General features: G+C 65.1%; 3 protein-coding genes across 3 annotated transcripts; 2 read left to right on the forward strand and 1 right to left on the reverse strand.

Moving 5' to 3' along the window:
• Positions 1 to 2413: 2413 nt before the first annotated feature.
• EIF1 (eukaryotic translation initiation factor 1) lies at positions 2414 to 4237 on the forward strand. The gene is made up of 4 exons (XM_031600758.2): positions 2414 to 2581; positions 2795 to 2958; positions 3070 to 3171; positions 3453 to 4237. The coding sequence occupies exons 1-4, from the start codon at positions 2551 to 2553 to the stop codon at positions 3495 to 3497; spliced, it is 342 nt and encodes a 113-aa protein (XP_031456618.1). The 5' UTR covers positions 2414 to 2550; the 3' UTR covers positions 3498 to 4237.
• Positions 4238 to 6466: 2229 nt separating this feature from the next.
• Positions 6467 to 7297, forward strand: LOC116233699 (gastrin/cholecystokinin-like peptide). Its single transcript, XM_031600761.2, has 3 exons — positions 6467 to 6565; positions 6684 to 6878; positions 6955 to 7297. The coding sequence occupies exons 2-3, from the start codon at positions 6686 to 6688 to the stop codon at positions 7077 to 7079; spliced, it is 318 nt and encodes a 105-aa protein (XP_031456621.1). The 5' UTR covers positions 6467 to 6565; positions 6684 to 6685; the 3' UTR covers positions 7080 to 7297.
• Positions 7298 to 7506: 209 nt separating this feature from the next.
• On the reverse strand, positions 7507 to 13274 carry HAP1 (huntingtin associated protein 1). The gene is given in 16 exon segments (XM_090124848.1): positions 7507 to 7843; positions 7846 to 7994; positions 8363 to 8465; positions 8825 to 9043; positions 9141 to 9442; positions 9553 to 9711; positions 9879 to 9943; positions 10021 to 10161; positions 10243 to 10317; positions 10403 to 10533; positions 10622 to 10700; positions 10783 to 10891; positions 10997 to 11097; positions 11178 to 11294; positions 11398 to 11474; positions 13099 to 13274. Coding segments are annotated over 16 exon segments (2136 nt in total). The 5' UTR covers positions 13196 to 13274; the 3' UTR covers positions 7507 to 7631.
• Positions 13275 to 17424: the final 4150 nt, after the last annotated feature.

Raw genomic sequence — 17424 nt, forward strand, 5'->3', positions numbered from 1 at the left:
ACCAGGGGGGGTCTGAACCATCCTGCTGCAGGACAGCCCCAAGGCGCAATGCAAGGCACGGCTGGGGTGGAAAGGGATTTGGTCTCCTTTTCCACAGCAAACCCACAGCATGTTGCAGCCCCAAATGCAGGCAAGGGGACAAATGCACCACGCACAGTACGAGCACAGTTCCTTGGTCTGGAACTGCCACCCCCACCCACAGGAGCTCCCCGCCCTCCACCCCGCACGTCCCTGCCCGAGGAGGAGCTGCACTGCCCCCATTGCTGCAGGGACAGCCAGGCAGCAAAGAGCTGAGCTTGTTCCTGCTTGCAGCCCAGCAGTGCTGCCAGGCAGCCCCGTGCTCAGAGCTCTCCTGGCACCTCGCGGAGAGCGGAGGTTTCACAGCCGGAGATGACAAAGGCTGAGCAGCACGGGAGGAAGGCTGCAGCCCGGGGCAGGGCAGGACCTCAGCCCCATGCAGCGGGCGGAGCGCACCCTGCGGGACACCATAGGAGCAGCACAGCAAAGTGCTGCGGAGGGTCCCTGGGGGAGGCAGGAGCTGAAGGTGCCCACAGCTGCTTTCAGCAGCACGTGGCAGGATGGCACCGGGACACATTGCTGTGTGGGGACAGAGCGTCAGGAGCTCCCCTTCACACGGCCCGGTGACGGTGCCTCCATCCCAGCAGCACCCAGCAGACAGATGTGTTTCACTGCACGCCCCACAGCCCCGACCTCAGGCGGGCAGAGATCAGCACAACTGAGTGCTGAGTGCTCAGTTTTTCCAGGGTTTGCCACCTTTGGGACGGGCATTCCCAGGAATGCCCTCGTGCAGAAGGGATGGTGACCTTCGGGATTCCCTGCACGACCTTTGCCCCATAGCTCTGTGCTCACTGCTGCCGTGCTGCGGCGCGATCCAGGAGCACATTTACCGCTGGTGCTGCTTTGCTGACTGATGGGATCAAATAGCGTACACCAGAAATGCAGTTCATCCCGAATCCAGCTCTGTGCGGTCACACGGAGGCTGCAGGAAAGATGTTGGAGGAGAAAAGCTGGTTTCTAGGAATGTCGCAGCCACTGCAACACCGCCGTGCAGGCGGACGGAGCAGCATTGCCACCTCGTGGGCAGCGCGGGGCCCGCAGCTCCCTGCTCTGACGGAGCCCTGGCGGTAAAAGCCCTCCGTCGGCAGCGCTCCGCCCGTCGAGGCGCGCTGACATCGTCCTTCTCCTCCTCTGCTGTCCGGACGGGCGGGACGTGGCTGCGGGAGATGATTCTTGATCCGGGAAGGGGGAAATTGAGCAGAAACGGAGGGGAGAAGTGCTGCCTGCTGGGTCACGGCGCAAATTCACATTTTAATGACAGTTTTAGCCAGTGCTCCAGCACATAACGACATGGAAAAGTGACAGGTACTTCAGAAGCACAAACGATCCCTTCTGCCCGGCGCAAGGCAGCGAACGGCGTATCTCAATCAAAGCCCCAGGAACGAAGCGACGGCTGCCAGGGCCGCACAGAGCGGCTCGGCCCGGTGCCGATCGTCCCTCGGAAACCCGCGGCTCCACGGACGGCCGCAGAGCAGCGCTGGCCGAGCAGCGCAGCGCCGTGCGGCTCCGTCGGCGCCCAGAGGCGCTCGAGCCCCGACCGGACCGCACGGCTTCCGCCCCGTCCTCACGCGGCGGATCCCCGCCCTCCGTTCCCGCACGTCGGGGCGCTCCGGCACCGCAGGGCTGGGTGCGACGCGCGAGGGCCGTGGCACGTAGCGGCCAGCAGCCGATCGCGGCGCCCACAGCGCGGGGCCGGGCCGCACAACGGGAGCCCCGGGAGCCGCGCGAACCGCGTCCGCTTCGAGGAACGGCCGGCCCGGGCTCCCGCGGGGCCGCTCCGCCGTCGGCGCATCCCTGCGGGCCTCCGCCGCCCCGGACCGGGACCTCGCAGAGCCGCCCAACCGCCGCAGCGCGGGGCGAGCGGCCCGGGGGCTCCGCGGCACCGAACGCCGACGTCCCCGGGGCGGGGAGGACGGCCGGGCGGACTGCGGGCATCGCGGGGCGGGGAGCCGCCACTGCGGGGAGCGGACGGCGCGAGGGGGCGCGCAGGCCCCGCAGCGGGCGGACAGCGCCGAGCCGAGCCGAGCGGCGCGGGCCGCCCGGAGCAGCGCGGCCGCAGCACGGCGCGATCCCCGCCCCGCCAGGCGCTGCCCGAGGCCTCGCGAGGCGCCGCCGCACCGCGCCTGCGCGGCACCGCGTGCCGCTGCCCCCCCACCCCAGCCCTCGCGGCTTCGAATTGCGCATGCGCACGGCTCCCGTCGCGCCAGCCGGGGCGTGGCCGCGTTCGGCCGTACGTCGTGACGCCCCCGCGGGGCGGCCAATCGGCGCGCTCGATTCCCGTGCGTGCTGACGTCACGCGGAGGTGGTATATAAGCGGGCGGTGCCGGTCCCGCCCCCGTGACAGCGTCCGCAGCCGCCGCCGCGAGAGCATCCTCCGTCTCAGCCGCTCGCGCCGCCGCCGCCACCCGCCGCGTCGCCGCCTCCGCCGCCGCCCGCCGCCGCCGCCTCGCCGAGGGAAGGGAAGCGTATCGTATGTCCGCTATCCAGAACCTCCAACCCTTCGGTGAGGCCTTTGTGCGGCGCTGGGCCGGGCCGGGCCCGGCTGCCCCTCCCTGCGGCGGCTCCGCCCCGTGGCGCAGCTGCGCTCCGGGCCGCGTTGCGTCAGCCGCGGGGGGGTGGGGGCGGGGAGGGGGCGGGGCCGGGCGTTGACGGGCGGGCGGGAGGGCCAATGGGAGCGCGGCGGGGCGGGGCCGGCGCTGACGCGCTTTCCCCGCAGACCCCTTTGCTGATGCAAGTAAGGGTGATGACCTGCTTCCTGCCGGCACTGAGGACTACATCCATATAAGGATCCAGCAGCGGAACGGCAGGAAGACCCTCACCACTGTCCAGGGCATCGCGGATGATTACGATAAAAAGAAACTGGTGAAGGCGTTCAAGAAGGTGGGCTGTGGGGCTGTGTGGGGCCGGGGGGCAGTGGGGCGCGGGGGGCTGTGGGGCCGGGGTAGCAGTCATGGGTTTTGTCATCCTGAAGGAGCCTTCTTCTTTCCCCAGAAATTTGCCTGCAATGGTACTGTGATCGAGCACCCTGAGTATGGAGAAGTGATTCAGCTGCAGGGCGACCAGCGCAAGAACATCTGCCAGTTCCTCGTCGAGGTAGGGCTTAATTGCTGAGCTGAGAGCGAGTGCTGTAATAGCGGGGCAGAACCTGACTGCGTGCAAAAGAGCAGCAGAGGGAGGAGACTGCTCCTGTGCTTATTGAAACATTTGCTGGAGGAGTACGTTACTCTGTGAGATTTAGCAGTTGCAGTCTTGTTTTCATTCCATGCTTAGGGGCGAAGCAGGAATTTGTCAGTTCTGCAGTGCACATGGCGTATGGATGTTCACAGAGGTTTGTGTGGTGCGAGGTGCTATAAAGTGCATTTTTTTTCTTGCAGATTGGACTGGCCAAAGACGACCAGCTGAAAGTCCATGGGTTTTAAGTGCCCATGGGCCACTGAAGCTTTATGCAAGAAGATTTCCTTACAATGAGATTCCCATCTGTCCCTTGTCATAAGTTTAAAACCAGTCGGTTTGTGTAATGTAACATTCTTGGGTCCACTGTTCAGTCTGGACTGGTGTAATTCAGTGATGTAATAAACTGACAAGAGCCCATGCTATCTCGTCTTGCTGTCCCTCATTTAACAGAGGTAATTTGGGCGTTTAGCTTCAGGCTGGATAACGCCACAAGTGCCCGGCTGCTCCCCACTGAGCCCAGGGACTGCCCCCATCTCTGCCCCCCCAGTGGCCCTCTCGTTTCCATGGGCAGTGACCATGGTGGCCCTGCAGCAAGGTGCCGAGCTGCGGCACGGCCGGGGCAGACAGGACCCTCTCTGTAGGCTGCCTCATTCCTGGTGGTAGAGGGATCTGGGGAAGCTGAGTAGGAGGAGTGACCTCAAGGCTGGATGTCTGCAATCCTGGCCTGGCAGGTGCTGATGTCACGCAAGGCCAAAGAGTGTGGGCTGCTGTACCTGAAGGAACCATCGCCCTGGCTTAAACTTCTGACAAGGGATCAATTTTGGACTAATGTAACAAGTATCATTGTAAATAGAGCCGCAGAGCTTACGTGTTACTAGCAACTGCTGCCTAATGCCCTGTGAAGTAACAGATTTTTGGTTTCATTTTTAATGTTTTATGTAATGTATTTAAAGTCTTATTTAAATAAAAATGGTTTTGAAAAGTATTGGCTGGGTGCGTTATTCAGTTGCATTTTGAAGCCAGAATGCTTTGTTTCGGAGAGGCAGTGGCACAGCACTGTGAGAGCTGAAGCCCATGTGCTGCATGGAGCTGCTGTGCTGGGCAGCTGTGAGCACTGTGCTGTGCTGTGCAGCACAGAGTAGTGTGACCCAGCATAGGAAGGGGAACACAGAGCAACTTCAGTGCTGCTCTTCCTCATCCCTGGCCAAAGTTGAAGAAAAACAGCCCATGAGCAGAGGTTGAGTCACTCCCTCACTGGGCTGGACTGTACTAAGCCTTGCACCAGGTCTTGTGCCCGCTGCTGGCCCAGAAGTGGTTTGTGGGGTCAGTGCTGCTGCAGGAAGGGTTCTGTCCCCACAACCAGGCACTGCTTCAGGCCGGGCTGCGGCTGGAGGTCACTGAAAGTGCAGGAGTGGAACAGTTTTGCAACAGGCCTGGAGATGTGGGTCTGCAAGTGCAACATGAGCAGGAAGTCCGTGCACTTCCCTCTGCAGTGCTGCAGGCAGCTCCGTCCCAACCTGTGCACAGTGGGACCACTGGGAGCTGCTGGGGGGTTGGCAGCCCTCAAAAAGCGTGTCCTGTTCATCTCCTTGCTGCTGTGGAAGGCCCTGACTTTCAGCCTGCTTTTCCATGCACCCAGCTCACCTCGCTGCCCTGTACTTCCCTGTGAGACCTTGCTCCCAGAAAGCAGTTTGCTGCAGTAACTGCCTTCCACCCATCAGCAAAGGCATTGCGTGCCAACCCTGCTCCGAGCTCCTGCCTGCACTGAGGGATGTTGTGTGGTCCTGTATTGGGAAGGTAAAGAAGACAGCCCTGCTTCCTCTGCGCACACAGCCGGGGCTGGAGGAGCCGAGCACTGCCTGCTGCAGGGCCACACATTTACCTGCTGGCTGTGAGGTGTCGGTGCTGTCCCTGCTCCCTTGGCTGTGGTGCAGTGCTCTGATGGCACAAGGACGGCCCTGTGCACATGGCACTGCAGCCCCACATCACAGCCCCACAGAGTGAGGGCTGCAGGGAGCAGCCGCTGTGAGCCCGTCACTGCACGGCTCATTTGGCCCAGATTGAGCCATTAAAAGCCCAAAATGACAAAACAATTTGTTTGTTCTTTGTAAAAATCGCTCCCAAGAGGGAACCATTGATTGCTGCGGGCAGCGGAGGAGCAGAGCACGCTGCCTCCTGCCCATCCAAAGCCCATTTGTTTGGGGCTTATCTGAGGATCGGTGCCCTCTGCAAACACAGCCAGGGCTGGGGCAGATGTCAGCACGTCACTGCTGCATCCTCTATTGAAGGGATGAGGCAAATGTTCCCAAACACTGCGGGATGAGGGTCAATACAAGAGGAACCGTGGCCCTGTGAGATAACAGCAGCCCCAGCGCTGTCCCTCCGAGCACAGAGAGGGGGAGGAGCCGCCCCAGGAGCACCGCGGTGTGGGGATGGTGGGGAGATACAGTTCTGTGCCTATGTGTAATACAGCTCTGCTTCATAGCCACATGTGGCTGTACGTTCATTCTCTGCGGCTGTACAGTTCTGCTGTACCTTTCTGTGAACCTTAAAGGCAGACACAGCACTCTGTGCAGCTGAGCCATGCAGCACCCAGTTCTACGCAGCACTGTCTGTCTCTACAGAAATATGTGTATGTGCCTCCATGTCTGCTGCAGTGTGTAAGCACGTACACAGACAATGTAAGTACATCTCCTGTGCATAGACACACATCTATGTAGGCATACACTTATGTACATAGTATCTGTGTACCCACATCTCTGCCTGTGTGTCCGACTGAGTGAATACACGTGTATCCATGGTCCATACGCATGTTTGTGTCCAGCATCACAGCGTGGTTTGTGTTGGAAGGGGCCCTGCAGCTGCTGCAGCCTCTGAGTGCCCCATGGACCCCTGCCCCCCTTGTCCTGGTGTGGGGCACAGAGCTGTGCTGTGGGGCAGCTCGGAGCAGAGCTGGAGTGCGTGTATGTGTGTGTAAAGAGATGTGTGTGCGTGTGTACACATATGTGCAGTGTGTATGGATGGGTGTCTGTGTGCATGGATGCATGTATGCACAGATGTGTGTGTATGGATACGTGCACCTATGGATAGATGCGTGCACACGTGTGTGCATACACATGGCTGCATGTGTCTGCGTGTGCACGGCTGCATGCACGTCTGTGTGGGCGGCCGCGTGCGTCCATCCCCGCGTATCTCCGTGCCCCGAACACCGCAGCGGTCGGAGCCGCCCCGGGGCGGAGCGCAGCGCGGGCGCCTTCAAAAGTGCGGACGGAGCGCAGGGAGCGGCGCGGAGCCCCCGGAGCAGCAGCGTGAGGTGAGGAGGGACGTGCGAACAGCCGGGGGGGGTGGAGGGGAGCTGGGGACGAGCACGACGCTGCCCGTCCCTCGCTCCAGTTTGTGGCTGCAGCCCCGCTCTCCCCTTCCCTCCGCAGCCATGAAGACGAAGGTGTTCCTCGGCCTCATCCTCAGCGCGGCGGTGACCGCCTGTCTGTGCCGGCCGGCAGCGAAGGCCCCGGGGGGCTCCCACCGCCCCCCCTCCAGCCCGGCCCGGCGGGATTGGCCCGAGCCCCCGTCCCAGGAGCAGCAGCAGCGCTTCATCTCCCGCTTCCTGCCCCACGTCTTCGCAGGTACCGCAGCTCCCGGATCTCTCCCGCCCCAGCCCCGGCCCCGGGCGGCTCTGACCCTCTCCCCTCACCTCCGCAGAGCTGAGCGACCGCAAAGGCTTCGTGCAGGGAAACGGGGCGGTAGAGGCCCTGCACGACCACTTCTACCCCGACTGGATGGACTTCGGCCGCCGGAGCACCGAGGATGCGGCCGATGCTGCGTAGCCCCGCGCGGAGCCCCGACACTCTCAGCACATCTCTGGTCCCGCAATAAAGCTTTGGCACTCCCAGCTCTGCTGCTGCTGCCGTTGGGAGGTGCGGCTGTGGGGGAGACAGCGAGCTGCCTCAGGTGGTCGCGTTTATTCCATAGAGATGGGGCACAGCTGCAGGCAGCCCCGCGCAGCGCTGCTACATCTATTTGTGGGGCAGAAAAGAGTTTAGAAAACACCGCTTTAAAACCGCCGCTTGCTCTAGGAGTCAGTTCGGGTCGCGGCGGTGGGGGCTCAGCCCGACACGTGCAGCCGCTGCTCCTCTCCCTCCGGTTGTGCCGCCAGCAGGGGGGGTTGGGGGGGCTCAGGGAAGGGGCCGCTCACTGCAGAGCTCCGCGTTCTGCCGCTGAGATAAAGCCCCATAAACGGCTGCCGGGCTCTGCGCTGTCCCAGGGCGGGTGACGCCGCCGCGCAGCAGCTGAGGGAGCCCAGGGCTGTTCGCCCGCGGCTGGAGATGAAGAGAGCGGAGGATTCGTTCCGTCCCGCGTGCCGTTGCTGTGCCGTGCCCTCACGTGGGCGCATCGCGCTGCTCCCGGCGCTCCCCGTGCGCGTAGGACCGCTCCCCACGGGCCACCACCCGGTGCAGCCCCAGGCGCCGCAGCTTCTGCACGAGGTTCCCGCTGAAGATGCTGCTCCGCGATGAGGGTCCCCGCTGCCCCTCCGCCGCAGCGCAGGGCTGGGGGGACGGGGGGCTCTCCTGGTCGGGGCCGGGAGTAGCACAGCATTGATGCCGCGCAGCAGCAGGAGGCGGACGAGACCCAGAGGGGATGCGGGGCGGTGTGCCGGCGCCGGGCAGGACGGCCGCAAAGACTGGGAGCTGCGGTTCAGCCCTTCAAAGGGCCCACAAGAAGGCACGACGGAGTGATGCAGACTGCAGGGAGAGAGCAGAGCGGGGCTCAGGGAGGAGCACTGGCAGGGCTGGGCCCAGTGCTGCGCGCTCATTCATCGTGCGTGCAGGGCAGTTTGTGCGGTGGTGTTTGGCTTTTGTTTTTGCTAATGCTGTGAACTCCAGCTCACACCAATGCCCTCCGCCCCATTAGTGCTTTACAATAGTGCTCAGCAGTTAAGGTGCCCATTCCTTGCTCCATCCTGACCCCAGCAGGAAGGCACCAGGCTCTGCTCTAGCCCCAACGTCCCACTCCTCCCACACAAAGCCCCCCGCACAGGGGGGCAGAACAGGCAGGAGGGATAAGGGGAGACAGCAGGGAGTGGTGCAGGCGGGGAGGGGGGGGCACATACCTGGGCATCACCGTGGTGAGCTCAGTGGTGGGGTGGAGGATGTGGCAGGTGGTGATGGTGAAGGTGGACGGGGTCTGGGGGAGGTTGTTAGCAGAGAGGAGCACTGGAGGGGACAGGAAACGGAGGGTTAATGGGACATGGAGGGAAGGGCGCAGAGAGCAGGGTGGGGTTACCAACGTTAGGCTGGAAGCTGTCACAGGCAGCAGAAACCCACACACAAGGGGGAAACAGTGCTGGCTATGCTTCAGCCCAATACAGCTCAGAGGAGACACAGAGAGCCCAAAGTGCTCCTGGAGCCTCCTTGGCCACATGCCTTCATGGCACTAGGGCAGCTCTGGGGGAAGGGACAGGCGGAAGGAATGGGAGAGGGAAGAGCACAGGGAGGAGCACGGGGCAAAGAGCAGAGGAGGGCAGAGAGGGACTGAGGGCCACGTCCCGCCCATTTCTGTGCCCCCCGCTCACCCCCGGGGCGCTCCATGGCTTTGGCAGGCGTGGAGGTGGGCAGCAGCTGGAAGGAGGCAGCCTCCACCTCATCCTCCTCCAGGTCGGTGAGGCTGTACACCTCCTCCAGGTCGATGTCCAGTGGCCTGAAGTCCTTAGTGAGCACCCCGGGACGCGGCACCAGGATCCCCCCCAGGTTGGGCTGTGCCAGCTGCTGCCAGTGGTGGAGCGTCACTGAGCCTGGAGGGAGGATACAGGCGTGCAGAGGGGCTCAGCTGGGAACATAGGACCTTTCTGGCATTCCCGGGGCTGCACGACGTCCCCTCGCTTTCCTCACCTTCCAGCGGCTTCACGATCTGCAGCTTGTCAGGCAGAAAGCTGAGCGAGCCCAGCGAGAAGCCGGAGGCAGCGGTGTGCTCAGAGCCCCCCGAGCAGGTGGTGCCGGCAGACACAACGCTGCCGTCGGGCGTCGGGATCCCGCTGGAGCCGTCCTCATCCCGCAGGCGCCACAGCTTGTGCTCCCGCTCCGCCTCGAAGAAGGAGCGCTCCTCCGAGGAGTGGCACCGCTGCTGCACCGACAGCCGCTGCACCGCCGCCTCCAGATCCTGGCGGCCGGGGGCTGCCCGTGGGCCCGCAGTCCTGCAGCGGCACGGGGGTCAGGGGCTCGACGCATTGCGCTGTGCATCGCACGGTGTTCAACGACCCCCAGCCCCGCCCAGCCCCTCTGCCCCGAACCCCCCCACACTCACTGGGCACCCTCTGGACTGGGGTGAGGAGTGCTGCCCCCTCCGGAGGGAGCGGCCGACGTCTGCTTGGAGCCGGGTGTGTGCTGGGGGGACGCGGAGCTCGACCGGGCTTTGGCCGCGTGGTTCACTGCCTTCACCGTCTCGAAAACACGCAGGCAGCTCCTGTGGGCAGGGAGCGGGTGGGGCTGTGCTCAGGGCAGCCCCCAGCACAGGATCACGGAATCACTGCCATCAACTCATCCCTACCACGTCCCCAAGTGCCACATCTCCTTTCTTGGACCATCCCTCCTCCCCCCCCCCCCCCCCCAGCTCAGGTCATCAGCCCCCACCTGTAGTCTGAGGAGGACTCCGTCCCCTTCCTCATCGTCCCCTTGATCTCAGCAGCCAACGATTCCTGCGGGGTTGGGATGCAGCGTCAACACAGGGGAGCTGTGCCCCCACCCACCCCACCCCGCACCCCCCCACACACACCAGGGGCAGGAGGCTGCTGCCGGCACCGTAGCGGCTGACGGTGCTGTTGGGCAGACTGCGGCTGCGAAGGCTCTTCACCTCCTCCTGGGCCTCCTGCAGCATCCCGCCGCACTCCACGTATTTGTCCTGCAGGTCCCGCAGCTGCGGGGGGGGAGCACTGCTCAGAACACAGCCCCCACCGGTGGGACCTGCAGCCACGCCCCCTCCCCCCCCCACACTCACCTCCGTCCGGAGCTGCTGCTGCACCTCCTTGGCCGCGGCCAGGTGCTGCTGGAGCTCCTCCACCTCCGTGCCGTACTGCAGAGCAGCGGGCAGGGAGTCAGAGGGGGCTGTGCGCTGTGCCCCCGTGCCCCCCAGCACAGAGCAGGGGAGGGATGCTCACCGTTCTGCACTTCTGCTGCAGCTCCACCACCTGCGCCAGGAGCTGACTGATCTCCTCCTGCTGCCTTGCTGTGTCCTCAGCCTTGCGGGCCAGCTCTTCTGACAGGCAGGCGACCTGCTGGCTGGCTGCAGCTGCGGGGGAGCACTGTCACCATTTACCCAGGTGCTCCCCAGCACCCAGCAGGTGTCCCCCTCCTTCCCCCCAGCTCAGCCCACATACAGAACTGCTCCACACAGTCAATCATCAGCTGCTGCTCCTGGTCCTCGTACCGGCTGGTCTCTGTCACAATGGTGGTGGCCTGGGGGAGAGGACAGGGGCTGTGTTTGATGAGCAGTGCGTTCCCCCCAGCATCACCACTGGGTGCCCCACGCTGCCCTCACCTCCAGGCGAAGCTTCTGGTTCTCCTCCTCCAGGCTCCGGAGCTTCTGCTGCAGGGCGTCGTACTGGAAGCACTGCTGCAGGGACAGCGAGGACTCATTCCGGCGCAGCCTGGGGACAGCGGGGTGGGCGCTGAGCACCTGCAGTGTGGGCAGGATGAGGCCCTGCCAGCCCCCTGTCCCACATCCATGGGGCAGCCCCATAGAGCCCACTCACGGTGTGATGGGGGCTGAGGTGGGCTCACTCTCCTCCGTGTTGGTGGTGTAGAAATGGAGCAGATCGTCCCTCATGGAGACCTCATGGCGCAGCTGTGCGATCTGGGGGGAACATCAGGGCTCAGCTCAGGGGCACAGCCCTGCACAGTCCCCAACCCCCAGCACAGGGCCGAGGGTGGTACCTCCTCCTTGGCCAGCTCCAGCTGCTCCTCCAGCAGCTCATTGCGCTCTGTCAGGCTGCGGTTCTGCTTCAGCAGGGACTGTCCAATGCGCGCCGCCAGCTCCAGGTCTCTCTCTTTCTGCAGGAGGCGGGGGGGGGGGGGGGGAATGGACTGAGTGTCAACCAGGACTATCTCCTCTGGTCCCTGTCCTGCAGCCCCAGGTCTCCATGCACCAGCTCACCTCATCCAGCAGGTTGGTGACAGCATCAATGTCGTGGTACGTCTTGGTGATCCGCACAGTACGCTCAGTGCACAGGACTGGGGGAGAAGGGTGAAGCTGAGCCTGGCTGTGCCCTCACACAGGGCTATGGGGGGGGGGGCTCGGTGCTTCACTGCTGCCCCCTCCTCTCATACTGCAGCTTGCAGCTCACCCATGGGCAGGCGCTGCCCTTGCAGTGCACAGTGATGGGCGATGGCTGCAGTAGCTGCGCTGAGCTGCCCTGCACTGCTTCCATTTGCTGGGCAGCAGCAGCACAGTGCAGGCAGAGATGCTCCTGTGGCACTGTGTGGCACACACCAACATCACCCCACATCTCATTGTGAAGGGGAAGGTGCCAGTGTCCCCCTGTCCTGGCACAAGGCACATGGATGGAAAGGAGGGGCCGAAGGGAGGTGGTATCTCCAAAGCAGGCTGGAAGCACTGGCACAAACAACGCCATGCAGCACTGCATGAAGTCGAGCTGCACGCAGCGTCCCCCCAGCCTGCCCCAGCCCCCTCCCCCAGATGTCACTGCAGGAAGCCAGCCCTGCCCTAGTTTCTGCATGAGGTCGCTGGCTGAGCACAGGGATCTGCTCCAGCCCGTGGTCAGGAGCAAAGGGACAGAGCCCACAGCATCCCAATCCCACAGCCACAGCGGGGCCCAACAATGAGATCTACCTTTTTGGGGTGCTGCGCCCCGTGCCCACCCAGTGCCCCCATGGCTGCAGAGAGCAGTGTCTACGAGCAGCAATGGGAGCAAAAGCAGCTGCAGGAACAGACACAGAACTGTGGGGGTCACCTCCTCTCAGTATATCTGGGGCAGATTGGCGACACAAGGGGTGCCCACCCCCCGGCACTGACCCACCACCTGCAGAGGCAGCCAGCAGTGAGCATGAGGCCCTGAGCTCTGCCTGCCCCAGGACTGCCTGCACGCCACAGCTGCTGCCAGAGCCGCCCACTGTCCTCACAGCCCTGCGGCACGTGCCTCAGTTTCCCCAGCAGAGCAGCCCAGCAGTCTCACCCTGCAGCCCCCACCCCACGCACTCCCCCAGGCGGGCAGACAAAGTGGGTTAACGGGGGAGGCTCAGCCACACAAATCCCATTACGCTGCCCCAGATGGGATTGTGTAATGGCGCACATCACCATGGCGATGCCCCCACTCACCACCCGTGATTCTGCCCAGACCCCAGTTGGTGCATCTATAGGGATGGGGGGACAGCCTCAGCCCCAGCCCCCTCCCCTCAGCAGGGCCTGCTTCCCGCAGGGGTCCCTAACCGCACTTCGTCAGGCCACTGAGCCGTTAATTGGAAATAATTGGAGCATGAGCATCTTTATGGCGTGAGCCAGCAGCGGGCCCTGGGAGCCATACGCTGCCCAACACGTACACAGCAACCACCACGGCCGGGCCAGCACAGCATGGGGACCCACACCCCATGGGAGGGCTGCCCCCAGCCCCACAACCACACGGATCCTTCCCCATCCCTCTGCCACCACCACCTTGCGTGAACCCCCCCTGAGATCACAATGATCCCCAAAGGGACCGGATAGCAATGAGTGGGTGGGTGGGGGGAATGCCAACCCCAAGGGAAATACACAGACCGGCAGCCGTGGAGCCCCCGGCCCTGCATCCCCACCGCATTCCCGGCCCCGCCGCAGCCCCGCGCCCCCCCGGGCCGCCCCCACCTTCCTCCAGCTCTCGGGCGATGGGGTCCGCGCCGCCTCCGCGCTCCGCGTTCCCGTTCAGCTCGTCGTAAGCGGCGGGGCTGCTCCAGATCTCCATGGTGCCGTGCCCACCGCGGAGCCGTGCCGAGCCGCCCGCTCCCGCCCCTATTTATGGGGTCGGCCGGGCCGCACCTGCCCGCTGCGTCCCGGGGGCGGCGCTGAGGCCTGAGCGGGGCGGGGGCGGCGGGGTCGGGGGCTGCACGCTCCCCCCCGGCTCGGCGCAGCACAGCGCAGCGCAGCGCAGCTCGGCCGGCAGCAGCAGCTCTCTGTGCGCTACGGGGACACGGCCCCCATCATGCACCCACGGCCCCATCGTGTACCCCACAACCCCCATCGGGCAACGCAGAACCACGCTCGCCATGGGGATGCGCTCCTCACAGGGGGTGGTTCTGGTTCCCACCTCCCAGCCTCGCATGGACACGGGGTGTTCTGTGCACTGCATCCCCCGATGGGAGCTGCCAAGAGGGGACGCTGAGGGGTTACCGATCCCTGAGCAGCAGCCGTGTAGGGCTGACTTCCGATTGGCGGTGCACAAACAGCGGCTTCTGCCCTATTTGGAGGGGTCGGGAGGGCTCTCAGGTCCCTGAACCGAACCTGGGCTGTATGCAGGGCTGGGGGCCCAGTGACACCCAGTTCACAGCACAGTACAGCTTTGCCAGAGTTGCATCCCGCTGCCTCTCACCTGCCAGCCCCACGCTGCCCCAGGCTGGGCTGCCCCCTGTCACCCCCATGGCACACAGCAGTTGCCATCCTCAAACTGCCCCACTCAGCAAACCCCCTGCTTTGAGCCAGCCGTGGCTGCACTGCTCCTGTTCCCCACGCGCCCCATCCGGGTGCACCTCCTGCTCCTCCACCAACAGATTTGTGCAGAGGCAGCACTGAGGCAGGGAGAGCTGAATGAATCACACTCTGCTTATACGATGGAGCAGCTGTATGGCACACTGCGCTGTGGGCAGAGGGCTATGGGTGGGGGGAGCAGCGCTGCTCTCCATCAGGATGCCAAGAGTGCTGATATGCACGGTGCCTCCACCACCACCTGCCCCCAGCGCCCGTCCTTGTTAGGACTGAACTAATCAATGAATCGATGAGGCTGTGGCTGCAGCTGCCCTTCAGCAGCACACGATGCCTTTATTTGCCTGCTGGACTCCCACCCGTGGAACCCTCCCTGCAGCATCCAGGATCCTGACTCCCTCCAGTTCTGCCTCAGAAACAACACCCTCCTGGCTCTGCCCTCTCCTCGCTCCTGCCTGGTGCTGCAGTTTGTGGGCAGGCACCCACCCACGGGCACCTCAAGGACGCAGTGTGCAGGAGCTGCTCCCTCCTAATCCCTGCTGGAGCTTTGCTCCTCCATGCAGGTTTCTGCATCTCTGCACAAGTAGATTACAGGGGGCTATTTCTGATGGCAGCTTAACAGTCTGGGTGAGGGGATGAGGGAGTGGGGGCACAGCACGCACAGATGGGGCACTGAGAAACGTGACATGGAGTGGGAGTGGTGACGCTGCTGAGCCACACTGCGCGCACAGGGCTGGGGGCTGAGGCTGCAGGGTGGGGGGCTGATGGCTGAGGGGGGCAGGAACACCACGGAGCCACAAGCACAAGCATGCCACCACCACGGGTGCCCCCAGCCCCTCATGCATGAGAGGAGGCAGCGAGGTTGGCAGTGGGATGCAGCCCTATTGCCCCAGACCTCCATCAGCTCCCCCCTCTGCTCCTGCCCCCAGCACATATGCACCAAGGTCCAAGCAGAGCACAGACCCCTCCTGTGCCCCCACCAGGTCCCAACCCCATGGAGCCTCGGCACAGTGTATGGGAGGGGGGGCCGCACAGGGGTCCCTGGGAGATGCTGGGGCTCTCTGCACACGTCCGGCTCAGCTCAGCAGAATTAGCCCGGGATGTTCTGGCCAAGGAAATCCACTCCGCCAATCCCGTTAGTGGCGATTAGTTCCTGCACTGCCCTGTGACCCCCACTCTGAATCCTACACCCCGCGACCCCCACCCAAACCCCGCTGCCCCCGGTCAGCCCCGTGGCAAGGGCCGGGCACTCACGAAAGTACCACAGGGTCTCCTCGATCTGCTGGGGGGTCAGGGGGACTGTGGGCTGCGGGGCGGGGGGGGCACGTAGCCAGTCCTCATGGTCGTAGCCAAAGACGGTGTCGGCACGCAGCGTGTAGCGGGGCAGCTGCTCGCCCAGCAGGGTGACGATCTCCACTTCGGGGACATCGCCGGTGCACAGCTCTGGGGATACGGGACAGCGCGTCAGTTGGGGGCCGGGGGCACCCGGGGTCGGAATGGGGGCACAGAAAATTGGCGCGGGGGGACGCATTGGAGGAGAGCTTCCTGCCCCCCTCTGCCCCCGTGGGGTCCGGGGCTGGTGCCCCCAGCAGCCAGATCACCCCAAAGCCGCCCGTGCCCCGGGAGGGCGCTCCAGCGCAGGGCGGCTCACGGGGACCCACATCCCATCCTTCTCCCCCTCCCCTCCGCCTCCTGGGGAGAATCCCTGCTGCCACCTCCCGGCGGCACGGAGGCACCGCGACACGGGGCGGGGGATGCCGGGACGCGCGGAAGGGACGAGGCCGGGAGTTTCCCGGTCCCCTCCCCGTCCCCCCATCCCGACCCACCGGTGATGGTCGCGGCATCGCGGCGGTTGCTCGCGGCGTAGGGCGGGGTCGGGCCGGGGGGCGGTTCCTGCGGGGCGGCGGGGTCCAGTTTGGCGTCACGGGGGGGGCCCGTCTGCCATGGGCTGTGCTTCCCCCCCCCCCCCCCGGATTCCCGGAGCAGCGCTGGGAGCCGCAAGGTCCCTCCTCTGGCCGAGCCTGGGGAGAAGGAGCCGTCAGGGCGAAGCCGGGGACCAGGGCCGCATCCCGTCCCCCAGCCGTGCGGGGACCCTGAGCGTCCTCACTGCCCCCACCACCAACCCCTCCCTGGGGCAGCATCGCACAGCCGCTCCGGGGGTTGGGGGCCTTGGGCAGCAGCGCCGGTGCTCGGGGAGCGCGGGGACGGAGCTCCAGGACGGGCCCGCCGTGGGTCCCGCTGCCCTGAGCGGTGCGGGGTGGATGTCGGGGCAGGTACCTGCTACGCGCTGCTCCACGCCGCCGGGCCGACGGCCGCTATGTGACGCGGGGTCTTGGCACCACAGCACATCCCTGGTGACATGCGGGCGGTGAGGACGCTCCGCAGGGGCCGGGCGGGATCCCGCTCTACATCCAGGTGCCCGGTAGCGGACGGACGCGGCCGAGGTGCCGCAGCTCTCGCGGGAGCCCTCGGGAGCCGCACCTCGCCGGGCAAAGTTCAGCTGCCATCCTCCACCCCAATGCCAGTGGGATGCGGGGTACGGGGCCGGGAGTACCTGAGGCAGTACCAGCGCGGCCATAAACGCATCACGAGCCCGGCCATAAAACCAGCACCATCACGAGCCCGGTCATAAAAACAGAACTGCTGTGACGGCGCGGGTTGCAGCTGCGGCACCGGCACCGCTCCCGTTGCCCCCAGGCTGTGCCGTCCCAGCAGATCGCTGCCGGAGGAGTCGGGGCTGCAGGGGCCGAGCACGGCACGGCGGGGCCGGGCATTGCAGCGGCGGGACGAGGGCAGCGCGGCCCGGGTTCGGCCCGGTTCCGGGTGCACGTGCAGCTCTGCGCTCGCCCTGCCCCGCCGCTGTCACGCATCTCCTCCTCACCTCCTCTGTGCTCAGCTCACCCAGAGCCCTCCTCCACCCCGCGGAGCTGAGCGGGGTGCGGGCGGCTGGGCTCGCTCCGGGCTGTTTTTGTGCCCCCAGCTGCTGCGGCAAAACTTGAGGCTGTGAGGGAGCAAGGAGGCAGCGCTGGGGAGAGGCGGCTAGAGGGGGTGGGTGCGGGATCTGGGCTGGAGGGACAGAAGGACGGGGGAGCTCCCTGGGCACCGCACCGGAGGGTGACGCAGCGCCTGGCGTGGCTGCAGAGCGGTGGGGACGAGGACAAGGCCGAGGCGATGGCTCAGTCCCTTAGAAATGCCCTCTGCGGTCTCCTGGCAGCACCAGTCCTCCCCGCCCCGCTCCCACACTTCCTGCTTCACCCGTCGGGAACCACAGAACGCAGCCGGAGCTCATTCTTCCTCCCCCCCACCCCTCCCTGCGGCCGGGCAGTCCCCGCAGGGTGGGATGGCACCGCCGGGCCCCTCCTGCTGCCACCCGCGGGGCCACGACAACCCCCGAGGGGACAATCCGGCGGGTGACGGGAGGAGCTCCACGAGCGGAGCTGAGCGCTCGTCCGGAGCTCGGGGGGTCCCGATGCGGCGAGGAGCGGCGGAGCCGCC

This window comes from Phasianus colchicus, chromosome 26 (assembly GCF_987193195.1).
Source record: "Phasianus colchicus chromosome 26, bPhaCol1.hap1.1, whole genome shotgun sequence".
NCBI classification, from domain to species: Eukaryota; Metazoa; Chordata; class Aves; order Galliformes; family Phasianidae; genus Phasianus; species Phasianus colchicus.